We start from the raw sequence: 27,644 nt of genomic DNA on the forward strand, positions 1-27,644 counted from the left end.
GCTAAAAGAACTGAAGAAAAAAGTCAAGCTTTGAGTTGCAATATTGAAGGATTCTGCAGGAAAAATATTAAATGACACAGGAAGCATCGAAAGAAGATGGAAGGAATACACTGCGTTACTGTTCCAAAAAGAACTGGTTGCCGTTCAGCCATTTCATGAGGTAGCGTATGATCAAGAACTGGTGGTACTGAAGGAAGACATCCGAGGTGCACTGAAGACACTGGTGAAAAACAAGGCTCCAGGAATTGACAGAATGCCAATTGAGATGTTTCAACAAATGGATGCACTGCTGGAAGTGCTCACTTTCTAAAGTGGTTGTACCATTTTTACATTCCTACACCAGCAGTGTGTAAGTGTTCCAGTCTCTCTATATCCTCTCCAACATTTATTATTTTGTGTTTTTTTAATTAATGCTAGCCTGGTTAAGGTGAGATGGTATCTCATGATATTTTTGATTAGCATTTCTCTAATGGCTAATAATCATAAGCATTTTCTCATGTATCAGTTAGCCACCTGAATCTCTTCTTTGATGAGGTACCTGTTCATATCCTTTGCCCATTTTTAAATTGGGTTATTTGTCTTTTTGTTATTGAGGTTTTGCAATATCTTGTAGATTTTAGAGATTAGACGCTGATCAGATTTTTCATAGCCAAAAATTTTTTCCCAGTCTGTAGGTTTTCTTTTTACTCTTTTGGTAAAGTCTTTGGATGAGCATAAGTGTTTGATTTTCAGGAGTTCACAGTTGTCTAGTTTCTCTTCTGGTGTTTGTGCATTGTTAGTAATGTTTTGTATTCTGTTTATGCCATGTATTGGAAACTCTGGTGGCATAGTGGTTAAGTGCTACAGCTGCTAACCAAAGGGTCAGCGGTTCGAATCCGCCAGGTGCTCCTGGGAAGCTCTATGGGGCAGTTCTACTCTATCCTATAGAGTCGCTATGAGTCGGAATTGACTTGATGGCACTGGGTTTGGTTTTTGGTTTTTATCATTGTCCCTATTTTTTCTTCCATGATATTTATCGTTTTAGATTTTATTTTTAGGCCTTCAATCCATTTTGACTTAGTTTTTATGCATGGTGTGAGGTATCGGTCTTGTTTCATTTTATTGCAGATGGATATCCAGTTATGCCAGCACCGTTTGTTAGAGAGACTGTCTTTTCCCCAATTAATGGACTTTGGCCTTTGACACACAATCTTTTTTTTTTTTTTTTGTGCTTTAAGTGAAAGTTTACAAATCAAGTCAGTCTCTCATACAAAAACTTATACACAGCTTGCCATTTACCCCCAGCTGCTCTTTGCCTAATGTGATAGCACACTCCTCCTTTCCACCCTGTATTCCCCGCTGACACACAGTCTTAACCATCACAGCAACCAACTTACAAAGGCGGAACCTAACCTAGCTATTAGGGCTTGCTCTTTCAGGCCAACATGATCAAAGAGCATGGCAAGTTCTATTATAATGTATACAGTAGTCCCTACAGGGATAATCTGCTTCACGTCCTTTGCATTTGTTGTTTCTTCTGTCTAGATCACACTCTTTTCTCAGATATCCAAATGGGTCATACTCTCACTTCATTCAGAGAAAACCTGTGGCCACAGTTTGTAAAATAGCACCCTCTAGTCACTGTCTGTGGGGGCAGTGGTGGTTCAGTGGTAGAATTCTCGCTTTCCATGTGGGAGACCCAGGTTTGATTTCCAGCCAGTACACCCTCTCTCAGTCATCACTCATCTATCAGCAGAGGCTTACATGTTGCTATGATGCCGAACAGGTTTTAGTGGAACTTCCAGACTGAGATGGACTAGAGAGAAAGGTCTGGCAATCTCCTTCTGAAAATCAGCCAGTGAAAACCCTGTGGATTGCAACAGTCCAATTTGCAGCCAATCATGGGGATGGCGCAGGACCAGGCAGTGTTTCATATCATTATGCATGGGGTCACCATGAGTCAGGGGTCAACTTGACAGCAGTTAACAGCATCACTATATTCTCTCTTTGCTTTATTTTTCTTCAAAGCATTTAGCACTACCTGACATTTTGTTATGTACAGATTTGTTTATTATCCTTCTCCGTTGCTAGAGAATAAGCTCCGTGTGAATAGGAACTTTGCCTATTTTATTTACTACAGTATGTTTAGCATTTACAACAGTGCTTGGCATGTAGTAAAAAAAAGTGGTCAGTAAATATTTGTTGAATGTGTGAATATTAAATTCTTCCATGTAGATTGGGCACTGCTCAGTATTTGGGCATGCAAAAGTAGGGGAGAGTTCTAAAAAGTATTTCCCGTTCTTTGCCTGACCCCAGTCAGTGGCCTAGAGGTGAGATGTTTGATTCTTACATAGGAAGATGCAGGAGCAAAAGCATAGATGTAGGCTGAGGCTTAGGCATAGCTAGTCAACACTGAGAAGGAGGGAGTTAGACACAACAGAATAGTGGAGAGCTATGGGTGCTGAAGCTCTGGGACAAAGCAGACATTAGGGATGTTCTCCGGAACATTGAAGCAGGGTTCTAGGACTAGTGAGGCAATTCGGACTAGGCTATTAGAGTCTGGAAAAATGACTTAAGTTAATTCCAGACTTAGACATTTCTTCATTATGTCTTTATTTTGCTTGATTTTGGTAAAATATACGTAATGGAAATTTGCCGTTGTATCTTTTTTTTTACATTTTTATTGTGTTGAAAAATATGCAACAAAATGTAAGTGTACAATTCAGTGGCATTAATTACATTCACAATGTTGTGCAACCACTACCACTATCCATTTTCAGAAGTTTTCCATCATCCCAAATAGAAACTCGGTACCCATTCAGTAATAACTCCCCATTCCTCCTAACCCCAAGCCCTTGGAAATCACTACTAAATGTTTGTCCCTATTCATTTACCTGTTCTAAGTATTTCACGTAAGTGGGGTGTGATGACTAAGATTGTGTGTCAACTTGGCTGGTCCATGATTCTCAGTGTTTTTGCAGCTGTATAATGTTATGATCACTTCCCTGTTGAAATTTGATATGTGATCACTCCCATGATGAAACCTGCTGAGTGGTACTGGCGGGGACAGGGCCTGTGGCGGCTCACTGCCCCCTCAGCCTTCCTCTCCCTGCTCTCCACCACTTACTTCCTGCTTGCCTTGCCAGGGTTTTTGGCTTGTTCTGGATCTAGTATCTGCCTCTTGTCTGACTTCTGTTTCTTGGGACTTGAGCTAGCAGCTTATCTGTCAATCTTGGGGTTCATCAATATTCACAGCCTAAGAGCAAGAGTCTGCTCTGCAATCTGCTGATCTTGGGTTCACCAGGCCCTGCAGCTATGTGAACCAGGAGAAACCGTGAAATCTTGCCTGCCGATCTTGGAATTTCCTTGAACTTCACAGCCTGTGAGTGAGAGGCCTGCCCTCCAACCTGCTGATCTTGGGTTCGCCAGCTTCTGCGGCTGCATGAATTGGAAGAAGCCTCTATCCAGATCCACGGGCTTGGGACGTTCCAACCTCTAAAATAACGCGAGCTGTTTCCTTGATACAAGTCTCTGTGTATATTTATATGCTTTACTGGTTTTGCTTCTCTAGAGAACCCAGCCTTAGACATGGGGTCATAAAATATTTGTCCGACTGCATCTGGCTTATTTCTCTTAACATAATGTTTTCAAGGTTCAGCCATATAATAGCATGCGTTAGAACTTCATTTCTCTTTCTGGCTGAGTAATATTCCACTCTATGGATATACCAGATTTTGTTTATCTGTTTGTCTGTTGATGGACATTTGGGTTGCTTCCACCTTTTGCTATTGGGAATAATGCTGCAGTGAACATTGATGTGCAAGTATCTGTTTGAGTCTCTGCTTTCAAGTCTTTTGATTTATAACTAGAAGTGGAATTGCTGGGTCATATGGTAATTCTGGAAATCCTGGTGGTGTAGTGGTTAAGAGCTATGGCTGCTAACCAAAAGGTCAGCAATTTGAATCTAGCAGGTGCCCCTTGGAAACTCTATGGGGCAGTTCTGCCCTGTCCTGTAGGGTCACAATGAGTTGGAACTGACTTGATGGCTGTTGGTTTTGTTTTTTAGTTTATTTGTTCATTTCGTTAGTCAATCCCTGGTGGTGGTCTAGGCATAGGAAATACAGAGATAAACAAGTCATGTAATATCCTTGCTCTTTTAACTACATTCTAAGGAGAAGGATAGTCAACACAAACTAATAAGTAATTTTTTAAGCATTATGAAGAAAATAATACAAGGTACTGGAATAGAGAAGATAAAAGAGAGAAAAGGAGCACAGACTTTATATCCTTTCATCTCTATGTGAATTAGCTCAAGGTTTGGAATGGATCTGAGCCTACAGATTTTTGAAGCTACAGAGGTTCCTATAAGGAATTGAGGAAGACAGAGATTGGGAGATAAAGTCAAGGACAGACGTTCTTTTTTTTTTTTTTTAAATTAATTTTTATTGTGCTTTTTAAGTGAAAGTTTACAAATCAGGTCAGTCTCTCATACAAAAATTTACATACGCCTTGCTATACACTCCTAATTGCTCTCTCTCTAAAGCAACAGTGCAGTACTTCCCTCCACTCTCTCTCCTCATGTCCATTCAGGTAGCTTCTGGCCCCCTCTGCCCTTTCATCTCCCCTCCAGACAGGAGGTGCCAACATAGTCTCATGTGTCCAGTTGATCCAAGAAGCTTGTTTTTCACCAGTATCATTTTCCATCCCCTATTCCAGTCCAATCCCTGACTGAAGAGTTGGCTTTGGAAATGGCTCCTGCCCTGGGCTGACAGAAGGTCTGTGGTCCATGGCCTCCGGGGTCCCTCCAGTCCCAGCCTGACCATTAAGTCTGGTCTTTTTATGAGAATTTGGGGTCTGCATCCCACTGCTCTCTGGCTCCCTCAGGATTTCTCTGTTGAGTTCTCTGTCAGGGCGGTCATCAGTTGTGGCTGGGCACCATCTAGCTCTTCTGGTCTCAAGCTGATGTAGTCTTTGGTTTATGTGGTCCTTTCTGTCTCTTAGGCTTATAATTACTTTGTCTCTTTGGTGTTCTGCATTCTTCCTTGTTCCAGGTGTGTTGAGACCAATTGATGCATCTTAGATGGCCGCTTGCTAGTGTTTAAGACCCCAGACGCCACTCTCCAAAGTGGGATACAGAATGTTTGCTTAATAGATTTTACTATGCCAATTGACTTAGTTGTCACCTGAAACCATGGTCCTCAAACCCCCACCTCTGCTACACTGGCCTTTGAAGTGTTCAGTTTATTAAGGAAACTTCTTTGTTTTTGGTTTAGTCCATTTGTGTTGACCTCTCCTGTATTGTGTATTGTCTTTCCTTTCACTTAAAATGAAACTTATCTACTATCTAATTTGTGAATACCCCTCTCCCTTCCTTCCTCCCTCCCTCCCCTCCTCATAACCATCAAAGAATATTTTCTTCTCTGCTTAAGCTGTTTTTCCAGTTCTTACAATAGTGGTCTTATACAATATTTGTCCTTTTGCAATTGGCTGATTTCACTCAGCATAATGTCTTCCAGATTTCTCCATGTTATGAAATGTTTCACGGATTCAACACTGTTCTTTATTGATGCATAGCATTCCATTGTGTGAATATACCATAGTTTATCCATTGATCCGTTGATGGGCCCCTTGGTTGCTTCCATTTTTTTGCTATTGTAAACAGTGCTACAATGAACATGGGTATGCATATATCTGTTCATGTAAACGCTCTTATTTCTCTAGGATATATTCCAAGGAGTGGGATTGCTGGATCGTATGGTAGTTCTATTTCTAGCTTTTTAAGGAAGCACCAAATCAATTTCCAAAGTGGTTATACCATTTTACACTTCCACCAGCAGTATATAACTGCTCCAGTCTCTCCACAACCTCTCCAACATTTATTATTTTGTGTTTTTTGGATTAATGCCAGCCTTGTTGGAGGGAGAGGTAATCTCATTGTAGCTTTGATCTGCATTTCTCTAATGGCTAATGATTGTGAACATTTCCTCATGTATCTGTTAGCTACCTGAATGTCTTCTTTGATGTTCTACTTCTGTTTGCGTTAGTTTAGGTAGGTTGTATGTTTCTAGGAATTGATCCACTTCTTCTAGGTTTTCAAATTTATTAGAATACAATTTTTCATAGTGATCTGATACGATTCTTTTAGTTTAGTTGGGTCTGTTGTGATATGGCCCATCCCATTTCTTATTCGGGTTATTTGTTTCCTTTCCTGTAGTTCTTTAGTCAGTCTGGCCAATCCATCCCAGTGCCAATAGCTTAATTGTTTCCTTCTGGTGCCTGAGGGTGTCTTCTTGTTCCCTTTCTATTTGTTCAAGTTGTAGGGACAGTTCTTTAATTTTGGCCCTTTCTTCTTTTTGTATGTATGCATTTATTGGCATAAATTGACCTCCGAGCACTGTTTTCGCTGTGAAGGACAGGCATTCTTAATGAGAGATTTCTTCTTAGAGGTATTTATTGGCAAGAAAAATGTACATATATTCTAGATTATAAAATAATATTTTGTTAGTAATTAAAGTGGTTAGTATGAGCTTCATCCCCATTTTAATGCCTGTATTGTAATCACTAGTAATGAGTAAAAAAGAACAACACTTTGTGCAGTATCAAGAGACTTAAATTTCTAAAAGGGCTAATATGAATAATAGATTCACAAACAATTGAGAATTAATAACTTGTCATTTTATGTCTTTGAATGATGTTAGATTATTAAGATATTGTGATCTCGTTCAATAGATGTATGAATATTTATTGAATGAATGACTGATTATAATCAAGTTGTATGATTAGTGCAAACACCTTGTAACTACATATTTTAAAAGAGCAAAATAGAATTTATCTTCAAGAATTAAACATACAGTGCTTATTTATAAGCTTTAAATATATTTGACTTAAGTAGTTTATAATTAGTCACATTTACTGAAATAATATAGTCAAAGATTGACTATCTGAAACCCTCAACAGTGATTTGTTCTATATAGAGAAGATTTCTAATAAACTGAGAATGCATTTCATTGAAAAACAAAACTTCATTCTGTCATTCAAGAAATGTCCATTTAATTTCTGTTATTCTGGGTACTGTGCTAAGTACCAAATATGGATTGAAGAAAACAGTCATTGTCCCTACGCTCATGGGAAATTACAATCAAGTAGGAGAAACATAACAAATTTACGCAAATATAGTTGAAAATTGTGGTAAATGCAAAGAAACCAAAGAGCCATAAGAGAATAATAAAAGGAATATTTAAATTGGGGAAGTTGAGGAACTGTGGACATGATTCATGATCATGTCATCTGTGAATAAAGACAATGTCATCTCTGCCTTTCTAATCTTAACATGTCTTTTTTTTTTTCTTGCCCGTTGCACTGGTTGGAATCTCTGCTTCAGTGTTGAATAGAAGTGGTGACAGCAGACATCTTTGTCTTGTTTCTGATTTTCAGGGAAAAAAAATTAAGTATTTCACTGCCAAGTATAACATTAGCTGTAGGTTTTTCATAGATGCCTTTTATCAGGTTTGGGATGGTCCTTTCTATACCTAGTTAACTGAGAGTTTTTGTCAGAAAATGGATGTTGGATTTTGTCAAATGCCTCATCTGCATCTATTATAATGGTCACATGATTTTTCTTTTTAGTTTGTGAATATGATGAATTACACTGAGTTTTCAAATGTAAAACCAACCTTGAATTCCTGGGTTTAACCTCCTTAGTTATGATGTTTTATCTATCTTTTTTATTTTTTGATTTAGCTAAATTTTGTTTAGAATTTTTTATATCTATATTCATGAGGGATATGATCAATAGTTTTTCCTTTTTTTCCTGTAATATCTTTGGTTTTGGTATCAGGGTAATGCTGGCTTCATAGAATGAGTTGGGAATTATTCCCTCCTCTCCAATTTATTTGAAAAGTTTCTATAGAAATTGTATCATTTTTCCCTTAATTACTTGGTAGAATTCACCAGTGAAGCTGTCTGGGACTGCGGTTTTTCTTTGTGGAAAGATCTTTAAAAAAGCAATTGTTTTAATAGATACAGATGGCTATTTAGTGTGTCTGTTTCTTCTTGAGTGAGCTTTGGTGATGTGTGTCTTTCAAGACATTTGTACATTTCATTGATGATATCAAATTTATTGGCATCAAGTTGTTCATGATACCTTTATTATCCTTTTAATTTCTGCAGAATACATAGTGAGGTCACCTCTCTGATTCTTAATGTGGCTAATTTGTTCTTTTTTCCTCACCTGTCTGGCTAGTTTTGTCAGTTTTATTTTCTCAAAGAACTAGTGTTTGGTTTCATTATTTCTCTATTGTTTTTATGTTTTCTGTTTATATCTGCTCAGATCTTTATTATTTGCTGTCTTCTGTTTACTTTGGGTTTCCTTTGTGCCTCTTTTTCTACGCGCTTAAGGTGGAAACTGAAGTCATTGATTCGAGACCTGTCTTCTTTTCTAATACAGGCATTTATGTAAATTTTCCCCAAGTATTCCTATGATGAATTGCCACAGATTTTGATATAATGTGCTTTCATTTTCATTCAGTTAAAAACTTTTGTAATTTCTCTTTTGGTTTCTTTTTTCACCCATGAGTTATTTAGAGCTGTTATTTAGTGTCTAAATATTTAGTAATTTTTTTCAGATATCTTTCTGTTATTGACTTCTAATATAAGTCCAGTTTGGTTAGAGAACATGCTTTGTATGACTTGAAGCCTTTTACATTTATTCAGACTTGTTTTATGGCACCAAACATTGTACGTTTCGATAAATGCTCCATGTGCACTTGAAAAGAGTGTGTTATTCTGCTATCTTGGGATGGAATATTGCATAAATGTCGATTAAGTCAGTTGAATGTTAGTGTTGTTCAGGTCTTCTATATGCTGATTGTTTTCCTACCTGCTTGTTCTACCAATTACTGAGAGAGGGGATTGACATCTTAACTATAGTTGTTGATTTTTTTTTTTTTTATGTTGATCGAGTTCTAAAATATATAGTCCACACATCAAATGTTGTCAGTAGTCTGGGAGAAAATTTTCTGCTACTGTTGTTATTATTTTAAAAGGCTTTCTTGGAACATGTCTTTGGTTTATCCTGAAGTATGGGCTATTTGCAACATCATCCCTGTATCAAAAGAAACATTTATTTACTATATTTTATTGTCTTATCATTTATTTAATCCTTGTTATTGTTTTACTTGACAGCTTCTATGTTTTTGAAGCAAGCATTTGAAGGAGAATACCCTAAATTATTGCGTCTTTATAATGATTTATGGAAGCGACTTCAACAATATGGTAAAAATATTCAAGGGAATTTTAATGCAAGTGGAACTACAGACCTCTATGTTGACCTACAACACTTGGAAGATGATAAACAAGATATATTCATACCAAAAAAGCCAGATTATGAGTATGTTTGTCTAATTGAACTTACGTTTTTTTTGGCATGTTAAGAATTTTTATCTTTTATGTTTACTATAAGTTAGAAATTGGAAATATGTTCATCTACATTGTTGTAATGATTGTTATTTATTTGTATGTCTGAAAAGGCTTTACAAGTCTTAACTGAAGAAGTCAAACATCACCCTTAGTTGAGCAACCTGGTTCCTGCTAGCATGTTAAAGTATAACACCACTTAGGGTGACTAGAAGCTAGGAGATGAACATATGTGGTTGTCTTTTAATTGATATTATGATATACCTGTAAGCACATCAGATAGCATCATTATTGATGGGCCACTGGCATAAATGTGGTGTAAAATAAACTGGTATTTTCAGGGACTAAAGGAGAGACAAGTATCCTGCTGGAATAGATTCTCAATCCGTGTATTAGGAAAAAACTGAATATAAAGTAAAGAGAAGTGACGACTGCAAAACAAATAAGCAAAACTGAACATAGTGAAACTCACCCCTGAAGATCCTTTAGGTCATGCATAAAGTACGGCATCCAGGTTCAGGAGCCACATTGGAAACCAATATACCATCTTAGTAAGTCCAACCCAGCCAGTTGTTCCTACAAAATTGAAACACAGTATTCCTTGTTTATTTTTATTTGAGCACCAGATCATTTAGTTGACTTACACATCTATCTTTAAACACTAGTATCGTATTTATTGTACAGAGATTGATTCAAGTAGCAGCAGGTTGTTATGGCTTACCTTGTGAGAAAAAATGTTGAATAGATTCAAGTATGTTATTCAAATAATTGTTTTTTCTCTTTTAGTTTTTTTTCTAAATATGTGTAGTTGAGTTTGTGTCCACAGTAATAAGTTTTGACTGGCAAAATACAGGATTTCTCCAGATAAGTGGCATAAGAAATAGCGGGAAAGACATAATGAGACCAGATTATCTCCTTAATTAGGCTTTCATGCTAAACTAGGGAGAATAGGTAAGGCCTAATGGAAGAAGGAGCCCTGGTTGTACAAACCATTAAGTGCTTGGCTACTAACCAAAAGATTGGTGATTCGAACCCACCCAGCGGCTTTGTGGGAGAAAGACCAGCAATCTGCTTCTGTAAAGATTAAAACCAAGAAAACCTAAGGGGCAGTTCTACTCTGTCACATCTGATCTCTATGAGATGGAGTCAACTTGATGGCACCAAATAATAACAACAGTGGAAAGAGGGGACAAGAGGACTGAAACCATATCTGTCAATCTACAAAGATTTAATGATATGTTAAGTTTTTAAAACAAGGATATGTAAGAATAGTGTGTACAGTATCATTCTAGTTCTAGCTTAGCTTTATTTTAAAGACATATGCCTGCATTGAAAAATGCTTGAAAAGATATATAACAAATGGCAACAGTGGTTTATCTCTGGGAGGTGGAATTCTTAATTTGTATTTTTCTGCATTTATTTAGAATGATTGTATGCTATTTGTATAATTTAAAAATGCAGTAAATTCAGTGGAGAGGGGAAAGCAGGGTGAAAAAGGCCATTATATTTGACTAAAAGGTCATTGATTAATAGAACATCATTGTCACCATTTGGAAATTAAATTCAGTAAAGGCATTGGTGGGGAAAAGGAGGTAGGACCCATATACTAAGAAGCCAAAAAATGAGGCAGGTGAGAAAAAACAAAAGCAAGGGATCTAAAATATTCATTTGAGAAGGAAGGCAGAGAAGAATACTTAAACTTGACCATGTTAACTGAGTCAAGGGAAAGCTTTTTGTTTGCTTTTGTGTTTTGAATCACAGGGGGAGAGTTGAGAGTGTTTGTAGGTAAAAAGATGCCAGTGAAAAGAAAAGGAGATAGGAGATGAAAGAAAGAAAAGAGAATAGAAGCAGGGGCACAAATAGCTAGCACTCATACTGAAATTTAGATAGTGGCAATTGCTATGAAGAAAATGAACCAAGATAATTTAATAGAGCAGCTTATATAGGGTGGGCAGGGAAGGCCTGTATGAGGAGTTGACATTTGACCTGAGATCTGAATAAAGTGAAGGAGTCTACAGTGGGAAATTTTGGGGGGTAAAAGTCTTACAGGCAGAGAGAACAGCAAATGTAGAGGCACTGAAAAAAAAAATGGGGAGGTTCTAGAAACAGAAAGAAGCCAGTACAGCTGGAACACAGTGAATGAAGAAGAGAGAGGTATGAGACTGGTCAGAGAGGAAGGGAAATGTGAGATCATATAGGGCCTTATAGGTGAGGGGTATAGAGTTTATTCTAATGAAGTTGAATACCATTGGTTTTAAACAGAAGAGTGGTAAACATTTAAAAAATTAGCGCTCTGGCTTCTATGTGGACAGCTAAGGGGGTGGCCATGAAGGAGAGGAAAAGGAAATGGAATCTATTTTGCTAGTCCAGACAAGAGATGATAATGACTTGGACTACTAGATAAGATGATAAGAATTGGGTTAGATTAATTCAAGATATATTTTGAAGGGCAAGTGAACAGAATGTGCTGATAGGTTAGATGTGGGAGAAAGAGAAGGAAGAGTCAAGGATTATGCCTTGACAAATTGGCAGAAGACTGTTGAGACTGGAAGACTGTTTTTTTTTTTTTTTTTAAGAGCGGTGGTGATGAATTAAGGTTTTTCTTTTGAAACTATTAAATTGAAGATGTAAATAAAGTTGTTTAAAAGTCAGTGGGATATGAATCAGGAACTAGAAGTGTATATTTGAGAGCTATCACGTTATGGAGCCCTGGTAGCACAGTGGTTAAGAGCTCAGCAGTTAACCCAAAGGTCAACAGTTCAAATACACCAGCCACTCCTTGGAAACCCTATGGCACAGTCGTAGTCTGCCCTATAGGGTCTCTATGAGTTGGAATCAACTCAACAGCAGCAGGTTTGGTATAGACATTAGATAGTAATTGTCAATGGAAAAGTGTAAGATCCAATAGTTTGATAAGTGAGAATCAGTGGAAATTACTGACAGTAGGAAAGGGTACAGAGGAAAGTGTTTAGTAGGCTGAGTTTAGTTTGTGAAGAATATTGTGAAAAAAGCTCAGAACTCCAATTCAAGTATTTATGTAATCGTAGAACTTTCACAAATACATACGTATTCCCAGGGCTATGGAGTCGATTCCGACTCATAGCGACCCTACAGGACAGAGTAGAACTGCCCCATAGAGTTTCCAAGGAGTGCCTGGTGGATTCGAACTGCCCACCCTTTGATTAGCAGCCGTAGCACTTAACCACTATGCCACCAGGGTTTCCACAAATACATACATACATATATAATTATACATGATAGTGAACTTTTTGGAAGATGGCAGTTGTGGGTAGAAAGGGAAGAATGTTGAGCTAGTAGCGCAGATCTCTGAAGACTTGCCTCTGTTGTGTATGCTTTGACATTCTATAAAGATAGGACTTGCTAAGTAAAGGCAAAGCCCCTATTACAATTAATTAGATTTTACTATATTTTTCTTTAAGTTTCAAATGACAGACTTGGTACATAATACATGACATTTATAGCTAGGACATATATTTAAATTGAAATATTTTTGTAGCCCTTAATAAGTGTTCCATTATGGAATTTATTTGCAAATATATTTATACATTTTAAAACATAGATACTTTTCTTTTTGTTAGAGTTAGCGTTTTATGTAGGAGGTAATTTTTTTAAAGGGTATTTACAACCTGATACAATAGCATTTAGTTTTGTATTATTTAAGTTTATTTTTTACAAATTTTGTTCCCATAGTCCAGAAAAGGCTTTGAAAGACTCACTGCAACCCTATGAAGCTGCTTATCTATCAAAATCCTTATCGCGGCTCTTTGATCCTATCAACTTGGTTTTTCCTCCTGGTGGTCGTAACCCCCCTTCCTCTGATGAGCTTGACGGTATCATTAAAACAATAGCAAGGTATGTACTTTCTTATATAATAACGTGCCATAAAATGCCTGCCACAATTTTTAGTGAAGTACGGTAGCAGTGCTTTTTGATTCATCTCAAATTATTCAAGTGATTAGCCCTGCAATTAAATGAAGAGTTTTCCAGTGAATGAGTGCCCATGTAATAAGTACTTGAAATTCCAATTAATAAAACCATTTAAATACAGTCTAAAAATAGTTTATTATAATTATTCTGTATCTTGCCAAGGATACATAGTAAACCTGACTTTTTAATACCCTAATAAATTCCTAATATTATGTAAACAAAGCATGTATAAAAATAATTTTACAAATTGAGAAACTAAAACATAGAGGTGAATATTTTTGAACCTAAAACCAGAGAGTGCTTCATGGCGAAAACAGGATTATAACCCTGGTTAGTCTACTCATGTTTGCTATTTTAAGTTTTCTAAGTGAAGGTGACAGCTCCTAAAACTAAAAATTGAAGGTATCCTAGCAGAGGTGCCACCTGAATGTTTTCAGACAATGTAACTGTACTGTTGTTTTTAGATGTTTACACTTAACAGTTATCCAGATTAATTTGCAGTTTTGACTATCTCAATTTCTGTGATAGCTAACAAGTTATTATAATAGTAGGGCTGTATACTTGTAGATGGACATTTTGTGAAGTAAAAATAGTAATTGGGCAATATAGGACCAAGGTGTAGAACTGTCTAGATTCTTTAGACTACAAATTTGCAGATGTATTTCTCAGGCATGGAGAGTTCGAATAAAAAGCCACAGGTGTAATATACATAAGTGTATCTGCAACTACAAATGTATCTACAAAGTGTTCAAACTCTGGCAGAGCTGGTGGGTTCAAACTGCCAACCTTTCGGTTAGCAGCCGAGCACTTAACTGCTGCACTACCAGGACTCATCAGTCAGATCAGATGTCGCAGTTAATCCAGTGTTAAATTGAAAATAAGCATGATAAAGAAATACTTTTATTAGGAATCTAATTTTTTTTAATTTCAAATTATATTTAAAATCTAGTCTATATAAAATAGCATGAGATGACAAAATTTGTACAGAAACCAAGTATCTCTATGCATCATACGTAATTTATATTTTTAGCCTATGTCCCTCCAATGTCATCATTTTCATTCAAGAGCTGTCATTTCCTTGCAGATGTCTGTGATATGCAGTGCCTCTAATTGCACTTATCAGTATTAGATAGAGTGCTACTTCAAAAATCTGTACACAATTTACTCTCTTAATCACAGCCTGAACCCACACATGGCATGCTTTCATTAATGAGAAACTGGTCATTAACAAAGCCATCTCAAAAGCACTTTTTCCTTATGCTGAATTTAGTACAAAAAAAATGAAACAATACAACCAATTCTTGGAAGCAATCAGTGAAATCTATAAAAAGAATTATCACATTGTTTATTGGGTTTAGGTTTAAATGTTGCTCTGCACTTGTTGATGAATGACATTGCTAATAATTAAAATCCATTTTTGTTTTCTTCAGTGAACTAAATATAGCTGCTGTTGATGTAAACCTTACTTTAGCTGTGTCAAAAAACGTGGCAAAGACTGTCCAGTTATATGGTGTAAAGTCTGAGCAGCTTGTAAGTGATTTCTTTTATCTGTAAACTTTCATGGTATTTGTTTAAAATTACTTATTGTACAATACTTGGCTAACTATAAATGTTTTAATGGAGTAAATATTAGTTTACTGGCATTTCCACTCTAGTGAAAGTCTGAAATTATCTGATAGAATTTGAACCTGAAAAAAAAATCTTTACATGTATTTATAAAAAATGACCCTCTGATCCACTGTTGATAAATTTTCAGAATGCAGGCAGGTTTTATAAAACTTTTTTTTTTTTAATGCACATGCCAATTTATGGGCTCATTATATATTTTTAAGATATAATTGTCTATGATTGATCAGAGTTTCTTCTCTAAGTTCCCCTTTCATGTGACCACTCTCCCCAGATATCATTCATGCACTGTTATCGAGTGTGAAATTGACTTGAGCTGTAAGAAAATGATTGGAGGAAGTAAAGCGCTTGGAGTTGTAATAGAAAAATGTTGCGTTGCTTTGCTTTCTAAATGTTGCAACTATAAAACTCTCATGTATGGAGATTTAACCCTAAAATTATTTTATTTGAAACAACTCTCTGCATGCGTATGTATTATATGCATGCAGATATATATATGCATAAAATATATATATATGCAAAAATATATATATATATGTAAGTGAATCATAATCTTAATTCTATTTATCAGTGTTTTAAAGTCAAGCACCCATAAGTTAACTGGTATATAGGTATGCTAACAGAAATCCCAGCAAAAGAAAATTAGACTTCAATATATTTTTAACTGTCATTGATTTACTTATTTTAGAGGATGTGCCAAAATCTGAATACCTCTGCTTTCTCTACAGGGTAGTGAAGTGCATTTTCAATTTAGCCTCTCTGCTCTCAGTTGAAGCAGCATAAGAAGTGAAATAGTCTAGTGTTGCCTACATCGAAGTAGTTTCATTTAGTTCTGGGATAATTTTTAGGATACCTTGGTAACAAATTGAACTGAATAAATTTGCATAAAAACAGTCCTCTGTGGTAACAGTTATTTTATGATGTCTCCTACTTGTAATTCCAATGGATGGTGGTATGTATCCATTCACTTATTCTTTCAGTTATGCCAAGTAATTTAGAAGCTTGCTTTTTTTTAATTTGGTCATTGAAAACTGGCCATACACTGTGGAAACTGTTTGTAAGTAGAGGATTATTTTTTCTCTCAAAATTTATTTACAGATACTTTATTATAATGTTTATATGATTTATTATGAGTTATAATTTACAGATAATTTATTATAATTGCTTTAAAAATATGGCTTATTGCTATAAATAAAATTCAGTATTATATTCAATACAGTTAATGTAATTACTGAAAATGCCAGGAAAAAGTCCTTATGAAATGATCCTTCCTAATGGCAACACTATTAGAAAGAGCTTCCATATGTATAGCAAGTATTTTGTTTTTATTCAGGGGGCAGAAGGTAAGTGGTAATGCTGACATGTGACTTCAATTAAGGTATAATGGCAGAAGGCTTTGACAAAATTAAAATACATCAATAAGCTTTTTTTTTTTCCAAGCTCTTAATAGTAGTTCTTAATAGATAATGACAGTATCAGTAATTTTTATTTTTTTCTAAAGCATTTGTGTATTTCCCATATAATACGTACTAATTTTTTTTATATGTAGTAATACATGTGTATTATCATTTTAATGATTATTGTTTTAAAAATTATACCTTATCCTTTAATGTTTTTGTTGTTAATTGTCACCAAGTCAGCTCTCACTCATGGTCATCCTATGTGTCATAGAAGGAAACACAGAATAAAACGTTGCGCAGTCCTCCTGTGCCATCTCCATGATCTTTGATGTGTTTGAGCCCCGTGTTGAGCCTGTTGCATCAGTCCATTTTATTGAGGGTTTTTCCTCATTTTTGCTGACAGTCTATTTTACCAAACAAGATGTCGTTTTCTAGCAACTGATTACTGGGTGGTCTTTCCTGATGATGTGTCCAAAGTAAGCAAGATAAAGTCCTGCCATTTTTGCTTCTAAGGAGCATTCTGGTTGTATTTTTTCTAAGACTAATTTATTTGCTCTTCAGGCAGTCCATGGTATATTCAGTGTTCTTCACCAACACCACGATTCAAATGCACCAGTTCTTTTTCCGTTTTCTTTTTTCATTCAACAAATATTTGATTGAATTGATACTGTTAATAAAATAGTCTGTGGCCCTAACTTGGAGCCCTGGTGGTGCAGTGGTTAAGAGCTCGACTGCTAACCAGAAGTTCGGCAGTTCGAATTCACCAGCCACTCCTTGGAAACCCTATGGGGCAGTTCTCTTCTGCCCTATAGGGTTGCTATGAGTTGGAATCAACTCCACGGGAACGGGTTTGGCCCTGACTTACTTAGGCCTACATCTATTTATATAATGCTGAAGGTTAGTAGAAAGTTATTTATATAAACAATTATTTAGGTTTTTGTAATTGAATTTTTTCTTTTTTATTCAAAAATAATTTTATTTTTCAACTTTTGTTTCAGCGTATAAAGAAAGCCTAAGCATTAAAGACTACAAAGAGCATCAATCACATGCTTTATTTTTTAATGTTATTGATTAGTGATTTAATTAACATTTTAGTATTAGTGTTTATGTCTTCGTTAATAAAGCTGTTTCTGCCACTCTTCTGTGTTTTTAAAATTTGGCATGTTTTCTTTGTTCATTGCATATTTCTTTCCTTTTAGAATAGTTTCACTGAAACCATTTAGAAGAAAATAGCTAAATATCAAGTCTTTAGTGAAATCATCTTTGAAAGTAGAATACCTACTCCATCTGTAAATGGAAACGACTTGAGATCTGGTATAGCAAAAGCTATACGTGGAAAATTTTTAATAGATGAAAAAATTTAAGCCTCAAGTTTGACAAGTGACAGAAATCAGATCATTAGTGGAATGTAATAATTCGAGCAGTGATATAAAAGAAAGTTGGAGTTTTAAAGACAAGATGCTTTGTAAAAGGGTGACTTGAAATTATAAAACCTGAAATGTGGAATGAGCAGCTTTCTAGAATCCTAAGTTTATTACCCTAAAAGTTAGTTATAGTAGTTTCTTGGTTATCAGACCATTTTTAGTATACTTAACTGCAGATTAATTTCACATCAGGAAAAAGGCTCATACAGAGAATTTTTGAATTGATATACTCTGTGGGCATCCTTATGTCATCTCCATTCACTGTGTACATTTGGATAGAATCCTCACATGATTTGGAAAACTATGTATTACTTATTTTCAACCTTATTATTTTAATGTTCTTTTGGGTATAGTATGGTATAAAATATATAAGTTATATACATATATATAATACCCACCAAAAACCAAACCCACTGCCGTCGAGTCGATTCCGACTCATAGCGACCCTATAGGACAGAGTAGAACTGCCCCATAGAGTTTCCAAGGAGCGCCTGGAGGATTTGAACTGCCAACCTCTTGGTTAGCAGCCGTAGCTCTTAACCACTATGCCACCAGGGTTTCCATATATAATACATATATACTTAAATAAATATGAAATTGCTTTTATTATTACACATGCATTATTTTTTTCTAAGACTTCTCTGTTATTAATCATCAAAGATATATGCCATATAAACCCAAACATCTAAAGGGACAAAATCTATCTTCTGAACCTTAAGTGAATCAGAATCCGTTTTTAAGGATAGGATTGGGCCACAAAAATAACTGTTATTAAGCACCAATAGTAAGTCAGGGATCATGGCAAGCCATTTGTGTGTATTAGCTCATTTATTTCACAACAACCTATAAAATAGAAGTATTAATATCAAAAATTGCAAACTGTGAAAATTAAGGCTGAGAAAGGTTAAGCAGCATGCCCAGTATAGACTGCTAAAAGTAGAATTCCAGCCAGCAAGCGCTGAAACTAGCATCCAAATCCAAGCTTGTCTCTAGACCAAGCTTAAATATGCTCTTCTTTTTGACCTGTATCTTACACTCAAACACAGCATCTTTTTTGTTTAAGAAAAGTGGAAAGGTACTCTAAATATTGTTTTGTGATTTGCTTATTCACTACTACATAATATAGAGATCTACATTTACTATTTTAATAAATGTATAATATATTTCATTTAAGTACCATAGTTTATTTAACCTATATGACCTTAATGGATGGTTAGATGATTTAATAGTTTAATTTAGAACCAACAAGGGTTTAGCATTGAATTCTCACATGTAAGTTCTAAGCATTTGAGTTTACTTCCTCTAATATGTGTTTAATATAGTGTATGTCTTGTGAATAGCAGCTTCCTAGGTGTGCTTTCGTGGAAATGATGCTTGATGATTTTTAGAGTTTTTTTCATTTAAAAATTCTTATCACTTAGTATCTTGACAGCAATTATGAATTTGCAATTAATTTAGTAAGTAGAATTTTGTGCTAAATATATATATATATATGAATTGACTTGATGGCACTGTTTTTTTTTTTTATCCTTGAAAGTATATATATCATAATAGTTCATGACTGAATATAACAAATTGATTCTCTAGCAGTGGTGTATTGGTTATAAGTTATGTGTAGTTCTGAAATGTGGCCTTTAAAGGAAAAGATTACTAATCCTTGCTATGGCAAGTTTGAATCAATGCTTCCATTGTCCTCTGTATGTTAAAAGGAAATGAAAATATTAATCCTTAAGGGAACTGTTGTGGTACTTTTGTATTACCTTTATAGGTTCATAGACACTTTTGTGATATAAAAATCATAGACAAATAAGTATTCCTTTTACAAGGTGAATTATTACAGCATTTTCCAACAGTAACTATTATTTGATGCTTTAGGGAATGGCATCTAGAATCTTAGTGTAAATGTCAAATGTTACAAACTGTGAGAAAGTAGATTGGCATTTAATTAGATTGCTGACCATTGGAAACATTAATAATACGAATGACATTTAAGAGGAGGGTTCAACTTCAGTGCAGGTCAGTAGCTGTGTATGAGGTCAGCAATTTTAGATGACACTAGGGTTTGTTTTTTTTTAAGCTTTGTAAATATCCACTTTATTCTTCGTATAATTTCATAAGTAATTTGGAGGCTTGACATTCCTATAATTGAGGAAAACCTACATGTGTGATATTTAAATGGTAATACATAGATGCCTATGAACACAATTTTTTTAATATATAAAAGGATTATTTAAGAATTATTTAATAGAGATTTAAATATCACCTACATGAATATCACTCATGTAATATCACATGTTAATAACCTACGTTATTAACATTCAAATAAATAAAAAACAATATGGAATCATTTGGAAGAATTTTTATATAATGTGCAGACAGTTGAAATGTGTCAGTGGAATCTCATGGACCAAATGCTCTTTAACTGTAATATGAATACCCCTGTCCCTTTGGATTACCTATTCTCTTAATTTTGTGGATAGCCTTCTACACCTCCATACCCCAATTCTTGTGTTGGTCGCTTACCCTAGCTTTCTGACTTGCTTGTAAGAGCTTGATTTTCTGGGGGTACATAGTACACTTCTGGGCAGCTAACTTGATTTTCTGGGGGTACATAGTACACTTCTGGGCAGCTAACTTGATTTTCTGGGGGTACATAGTACACTTCTGGGCAGCTAACTCTTATTCAACTTGCTACTATGAGGTTGTGCAGATTTAACAGTATTTTCTGAAACATACCTAAATGATGACAAATGGAAAGCTTTCCGCCTATGATAGGAATCAAGAAAATCCGCTTTCTTCTTCTCTTTTTAGTATTCTTCAGTAACTTAAGGTTACAATCCTTAATCTAGGAGGTTTGTGAATGGGTTTAAGGGGATCTATGAACTCCAGAGGAGCCCTGGTGGCACAGCAGTTCAGCTCTCAGCTGCTAACTGAACCTGTTGCCATCAAGTCAATTCCAACTCATAGTGACCCCATAGGACAGAGTAGAACTGCCCCATAGGGTTTCCAACACTGTAAATCTTTGCAGAAGCAAACTGCTACATCTTTCTTCCATGAGGTGGCTGGTGGGTTCAAACTGCCAACCTTTTGGTTGGCAGCTGAGCACTTTAACCACTGTGCCACCACAGACTCATAGTATTAAGAGTTGGCAAGAATGTAGAGCAAAAGGATCTGTCATACATTGTTTGTGAGGGTGTAAAATACTTTGGAAAGTAGTTCGGGATTATGTATTAAAGTTGAAGGTATGCATCCCTCTGATCCAGCAGTTCCTTCTATGTATAGACCTAAAGGAGACCTTGCATATGTACACCCTTAAGACACATATATAGCAGCATTATTTGTAATAGACCCAAACTATAAACAATCTGTATGCCCATTATCAGTAGAATGGTAGATGAATATTCTTAGATAATCAATGGACTACTATACAGCACTGAAAAATGAGCAACCTGTAGCTTACATCTCACAAACATAATGTTGAGATTCTAATAATGGAAATATATTACAAATGAAATAATAATAATATAATATATCCTGAATAATTATAGAACGAAGTCACCTTGGAGGAGGAAAGAGGAGATGTGATTGAGTTTGGACCTCAGGGAGAGTTTTTGGAGTGCTAGCAATGTTTAATTTTTTTAATATGGTTGTGGTTACAAGAGTTTTTGATTTGTGGTAATTCCTTATCTGTACTTTGAAGCTGCATATACTTTTCTATCTTGGTTTTATATTTCAATTAAAATTTATTTTAATTGTATAGGGATGTGGTGCATCGGTGTATGCTAGCTTTATAAGATGACAATCATTCAGTCCAGGACTTGAGGGGAAGTAGAGGCTTCTATAAATCTCTGAATATATCTAGTAATTGTCTAAGATTTAATAAACCGACCCAGAAACTGGACACAGATCAGGAATTCAAATGTGGAAATGCCTTTTTTGCTTCCTCAATTCATCAAACAGGCACCTTTTCTCCAGTTAAAATATCCAGCACCTTCCTAAAATAAACCTACCAAAACTAAACATAATCTGCTACAAGTTTTCGAAGTTTGGAGAAAATAAAGCTGAGGGTGTATGTATGTGAGAGAGATTTCTTTCTTTTCTTGGGTGTAGACTTCTTATTTTCACTTTTGTTAATGCAAAACATGTGTAAGCACTATCTTCACTAAGAGCCCAATTTAGTTAGGAAATCACATTCCTCACTATGATAACTCTGATAGTCTTCAAAGACTGACAGTAATGACAAGGAATATTGAGTTCTGGGGGATTCAAGTCTCCTGCCTTTTCTCTCTCTTGCATCCACAGAAAATGTATCTTCAAGAAAATATTAATAGTTTGGGAGCTCGATTACAAATTAGTGAGGGAAATACATTGTGGCATGGTAAGGATTTGTATGAGTTCATTTGGAAAAATCTCTGTGAAAGTAGTACATTCAGTAGTCCTACCTCAGAGTATCTTGGAAGAAGATGCAAGGATCCTCTAGTTCTAAGGACTGTGCTTCTTCAAGCTTGTTTTTATACCTGGATTTCTGATTATTGACTGACTAAAAGCTCTTATCCAGAATTCCTTGTGACCCAATCTAATACCCTTTAAACTGCAAAGTTAATCCTACATCATGCTGGGCCTTGCAGGCTATAGTAAAGAGTTTATTTAGCCTTCACTCTGAGTGAGAGGGAAGCCATTTAATAGTTGAACTTAGAAGGGGAAAATCTAATTCAAAAGGAAGGATTGGAATGCAAGATGCAATGGGTAAGGAAAAAAAAAATGATAAAAATTGGTAAATCTGAGCCTTAATTGCATGAAAGAAGAAATGGTAGTGACTAATTTGGGACATACAAACAAGGCTGAACTGAAATACAGGGCCCCATTAATATGTGAGTTGAGCCACATAAACCAGAGACTCCATCAGCCTGAGACCAGAAGAACTAGATGGTGCCTGGCTACCACCAGTGACTGCCCTGATAGGGAACACAACAGAGTCCCTGATGGAGTAGGAGAAAAGTGGGGTGCAAAACTCAAATTCTAGTAAAAAGACCAGGCTTAATGGTCTGACTGAGACTGGAGGAACCCCGGAAGACATGGCCCCCAGATTCTCTGTTAGCCCAAAACTAAAACCATTCCCAAAGCTAACTCTTCAGACAAAGATTAGATTGAACGATAAGACATAAAATGATACTAGTGAGGAGTGTGCTTCTTAGATCAAGTAGACACATGAGACTATGTGGGCAGCTCCTGTCTGGAGGCAAGATGAGAAGGCAGAGGGGGACAGGAGCTGGTTGAATGGACATGGGAAATACAGGGTGGAGAGGAGGGGTGTGCTGTCACATTATAGGGACAGCAACTAGGGTCACATAAAAATGTGTGTGTAAGTTTGTGTATGAGAAACTGGAATTGTAAACTTGCTCTTAAAGCACAATTAAAAAAAAAGATTTAAGTTGAGAAAAGGGTGATGAATCTTAAAACGTTATAAAATGCTTGGAATATTCAGAACTATAAAGCCATAGATTACTTTGACTTAAGTCAAATTAACAATTTAATTTTTACTACCAAAAGAATAGAAATAGAATATATAAATTCTAAATAAATTGATGGAAAAGGGGGTAAAAAAGAAAGCTATTAGTCCAATAAACGGAGAAAAGAAGAATAAAAAGAAGCCCCCCGCACCCCCAAAAATCATGATATATAGAAAGTGCATAGTGATATACTAAAATAATTCCAAATATATAACTGATGGTAAAAAAAAATAAACAGAGTGAACTGGCTGGTGACATTTCTCAATTTGGATAGTCAAATATAAGGACATAAAAATGATGAAAGTAAACGAATGGAGAAAAAAGTATTTAAAGTAATTGTTAATTAGAAGAAAGCTGATATAACTGTATTAACCTCAGACAAAATATACTTTAAGGCAGAAGGCATTATTAGGGATTAAGAGGGTCACATAACAAGAAAAGGAACAATTTACTGGAAGACATTAGAATTATGGTATACCTTATAACACAGGCTCAAACTAATAAAGCAAAAATGGATAGAATTATATAGAGAAATTGATAAATCCACTATCAAAATGGGAGATCGTCATGGCGAAGGGGATAAATCAGGCTACCTTGGAATGATACTCCTTGGAACTAACTCCTTGAGACTCCTTCTCAGACAATTATAGTCATTTATGGCAGACACAAACGTAGAATGACAAACTGCTGCCCCAGGCGAATAAGAGTATATATCTTCACACACACACAAAAGTCTGGTTTGAGTATAAGTATGTTTTAATTCATGTTATTCTTGGAAACATTGTAGTTGAGTATGCATTTCACATTGTTCCGTTCTCTAAATCTATGAAATTCTAGTACAGACTTTTTTCTCATTTATTCTCTGTATACTTGCAAAGAAATCCATAGAAGAATTATGAACAAATCCACCTAAAGAAGGAGTTATCCTGCAATTTTGGCATATCCTTAGCAGTATAGAAATCAGATAAATAGAGCACTACTGGTATTTCCATAATATCTGGAAAGTAACTTACCCTTCTATAATTCATAACTAATCCATAATATATTTTCTTGTTCTTTTTACACCTTCTTCTGGGTCACCAACTTTATAACTCCCCCAAAGTAATTTGCATTAGATTTTCTTAATAAAAAGCTTAAGGCCATCATCTTGCTATACCCTTGAATTGTTGGGGTTTTCAGCTCTATCCCTCAGCTGTGATGAATAGGGAGGTCTTGGTCATTTCATCCACGAATTAATAATTATGTAAAAACATTCTTCATGTTAGCTATATAGGCCATCATTGTTTCAGAATTCAGCCTCATTATTTGTTTCTCATTCACTGAATTCACATGCTGTTCTTAGTGAGCAGATATACATAGTTAGAATTACTAAAAAATATTTTGTTCATATAGTGATCAAGCATCCTGTAGTTAAATTCGAAAGTAAATAATATGTCTAGTCATTTGCACATAGGAACCATTTTAATTATTATTTAAGGTTTCTTTTAGTCTTTGGATTCCCCGTCTTTCTTTGTGGTGTATGTGGGGACGGGGGAAGAGAGAGAGATTTGAGAGACTGATTTTCTAAACTCAAATGCAACTCTTTTGATTTCTGACATCTTTCCAAACTGTATTAGAATAGCGTAACATGATTCATTAGTATGCACATTTCTCATATTTTATAATGTTGGATCTCTTATTGCTTCCACCTTGCTAGGCCCTTAATTTCCACTGTTGTGTTTTTGCACTTCATGATTAGGGATGGATTACCGAATAAGCAAGGTAAGCACATGCTTAGGACATAATTTTGTATCCAGCTAAAATGAATGGCAACAGCTAAGTGGAGTGCAAAGATGAAAGCTTGCAGAAGAGAAAATGAAAAGGATTTGTGAATCCCTAAAGACAATTCCAAAATTAACTTCCTTTTTAAAATGTGATGAATCAGAAGAGACTTTTTCCGTTGAACGCTCAAGTTTAATGGGTGCAAATCATTGTACTAGTGCAAAGCATAACTAATAGCAACATGAATATAAAAGATTTTTTCCTAAATACTGCACCCATTCCTTGCTGTAGTAAAAGAATTAATAGTGGTGTCGAAAGTGAAATAATTTTAGAATCTGAAATTGTCACATCCAGAGACCCTAAAAATAGCAAAAATATAGATCCTGCTTTGCAGAATAATGTTTCTTTTAATGATGTAAATTATTGGATTGAAAGAGGGCCATGTGATTGTCAATATCATAGTGAACCATTTGAAAATTCGTGTCGAAAATTTCTGAATGGTAAACAAACAAGATTCTCTAGCCAGAATATATTTCTAAGTTGCAAAGCTAATGGAGAAAATTATAAGAGGGCGTGGCTACTGTATTTTCCATCAGTCAGCTTCTATATATTATCTTGTTTGTAAACTACTCAGTCCTAAATCATTTAATTCTCAATTTGCTATGGATGGATTTAGCAATTGAAAATTTTGAAAACACAACAAAACAAATACTGATTATCAAGCAGTTCACCGTCACAGAAGCATTAGAAAGAAACAAGTAAATGACTGAAATGCTGCAGAATTGAGTGTCACCATCATTGACACACTTGAATCTTGCATGAAAAGGAGGGTGAAAGTGTGTGACGTTCTTTCAAATAGATTTTCCTTCTTAAACAATATGAATATACCTGATGAAGAATGCATGAAGACATCCTAGAAAGTAGCGCAGGCTCATCCTGATGCCTTAAATACAGACCTTTATGGAGGAGTGTAACAATTTCATTCTTACATGAGAACTAAATTCACAGATTCAAGAAAGATAAATATTACTCACGTAGGCATGTATGATTCCATAATAGAAGATAAAATACAGTGTTCATTTCCAAATGTTGAAATTGCTTTATGCATATTCCTAAGTTTAATGATCATCAACTGCACAGCAGAATGCTCATTTTCGTCCCTAAAAAGTATCAGAAACTCTCAGTGTACAGCAGTGATTCAAGAAAGACTCGATTGATTATCGTCATTAGGGAGGTATGTATTGTTCGGTAGCTTAATTGTGAAATTATTGAAAAATTTGTAACAGCAAAGGATAGAAAGAAATGTTTTCAATTATAAAATGTTAGAGATGGAAGATCTTTCAATACAAAATAGTAATTTATTGTAATCTTTGTTTTCTGGTCATTGTATTTCCTTTATGACATCTTTCCTTTTGTTCATTTATAATTATAGCATTTATTATGAAGCAAGCATCAAAGTTGAAGTATGAGCCATTTAAAGCAAAACTGGCAAAAGTCAGTTTTTTTGCTACGGGAGATCAAGAGAATTTTACATTGAGTGTTGAAACAACTAAATTCACTGACTCATTTTCTTATAACATATGTGGAATATTCTTTTTTTAAAAAATGTGGCATATAGTAAAGATCTTAGTACCTCACATCCACTAAAAATGTTATAATCCAGTTCATCTCATTCCACTAAAATGGCACACACCACTTTTGCTTTCAATTGCTAATACTATAGTCAGATTTAAAAAGAAGTTACATCCTGGATAACTAAGACACACACACACACACGTACACATACGCACACAAATATATAAGTAACCCACATTTCCTGTTTGAATGCATGTATAAGCAGAGGAGGGGGTACCACAGATTATCAGTGTTTAAGGCCCTCACATAATCTCTACTTAATCCCCTCCTTAATCTGGCCCTATTTATAATCCCTAAAGTGAGCATCAAAAACGTAATACAGAAAGGTACAGCTAAAAGACCAGTAGATTAAGTAAAAAGAACTCTAAAAAAATTCACTTAATCCAAAAGAATGTAACAAAGGAGGAATGGGGAGACAAGCAAAAGTGATGGGACAAACATCCAGACATGATGGAACAATAGTTATCATCCCATTTAATGTTGAAGTATTGAAAATGTTTCTCCTTAGGTCAGGAACAAGGCAAGATGTCCCCTCACTACCTCTATTCACCAGTGCTCTGGAGATTTTAGACATTGCAGTTAGGCAAGAAAATAAAAAAGCTATAAATATCTGGAAGCAAAAAGTTAATCCATCTCTCTTTGCAGGTAATTTTTTTTTTTATGTAAAATATCCCAAGGAATATGCAAAACAATACCAAAACTAGTAAGTGAATTTTGCAGGTTACAAGATAAAAGATCGATGTGTTAAAAAATTAATAGTATTTTTATATACTAGTAGGAATCAACTGGAAAATAACTACAATAGAATCAAAATATAATGAATACTGAGGAATCTCTTTAACAAAAAGCATGCAAGACCTCTACACTGAAAACTCAAAACATTGCTGAGAAATAAACGAAGACAATAGAAGGAGAGATTTGTCATGTCATGGATTGGAAGACTCAAC

The 27,644-nt window shown here is 35.3% G+C and overlaps 1 protein-coding gene across 4 annotated transcripts in view; it reads left to right on the top strand.

The window, feature by feature from the left end:
* COG5 (component of oligomeric golgi complex 5) overlaps nucleotides 1–27,644 on the top strand; it is a 330,055-nt gene that overhangs the window by 212,917 nt on the left and 89,494 nt on the right. For all 4 annotated transcript variants that reach the window (XR_010322654.1, XM_003407008.4, XM_064289835.1 and 1 more), the window contains exons 12-14: nucleotides 9,163–9,367; nucleotides 13,105–13,266; nucleotides 14,772–14,871. Coding sequence is in view for 3 of the 4 variants with exons in the window: in XM_003407008.4 (XP_003407056.3) it covers nucleotides 9,163–9,367; nucleotides 13,105–13,266; nucleotides 14,772–14,871 (467 nt within the window). In the remaining variant the exon portion in view is untranslated. The remainder of the gene's footprint in view (nucleotides 1–9,162; nucleotides 9,368–13,104; nucleotides 13,267–14,771; nucleotides 14,872–27,644) is intronic.

The sequence above is a fragment of the Loxodonta africana genome, chromosome 8 (assembly GCF_030014295.1).
Source record: "Loxodonta africana isolate mLoxAfr1 chromosome 8, mLoxAfr1.hap2, whole genome shotgun sequence".
Classification (NCBI taxonomy): Eukaryota; Metazoa; Chordata; class Mammalia; order Proboscidea; family Elephantidae; genus Loxodonta; species Loxodonta africana.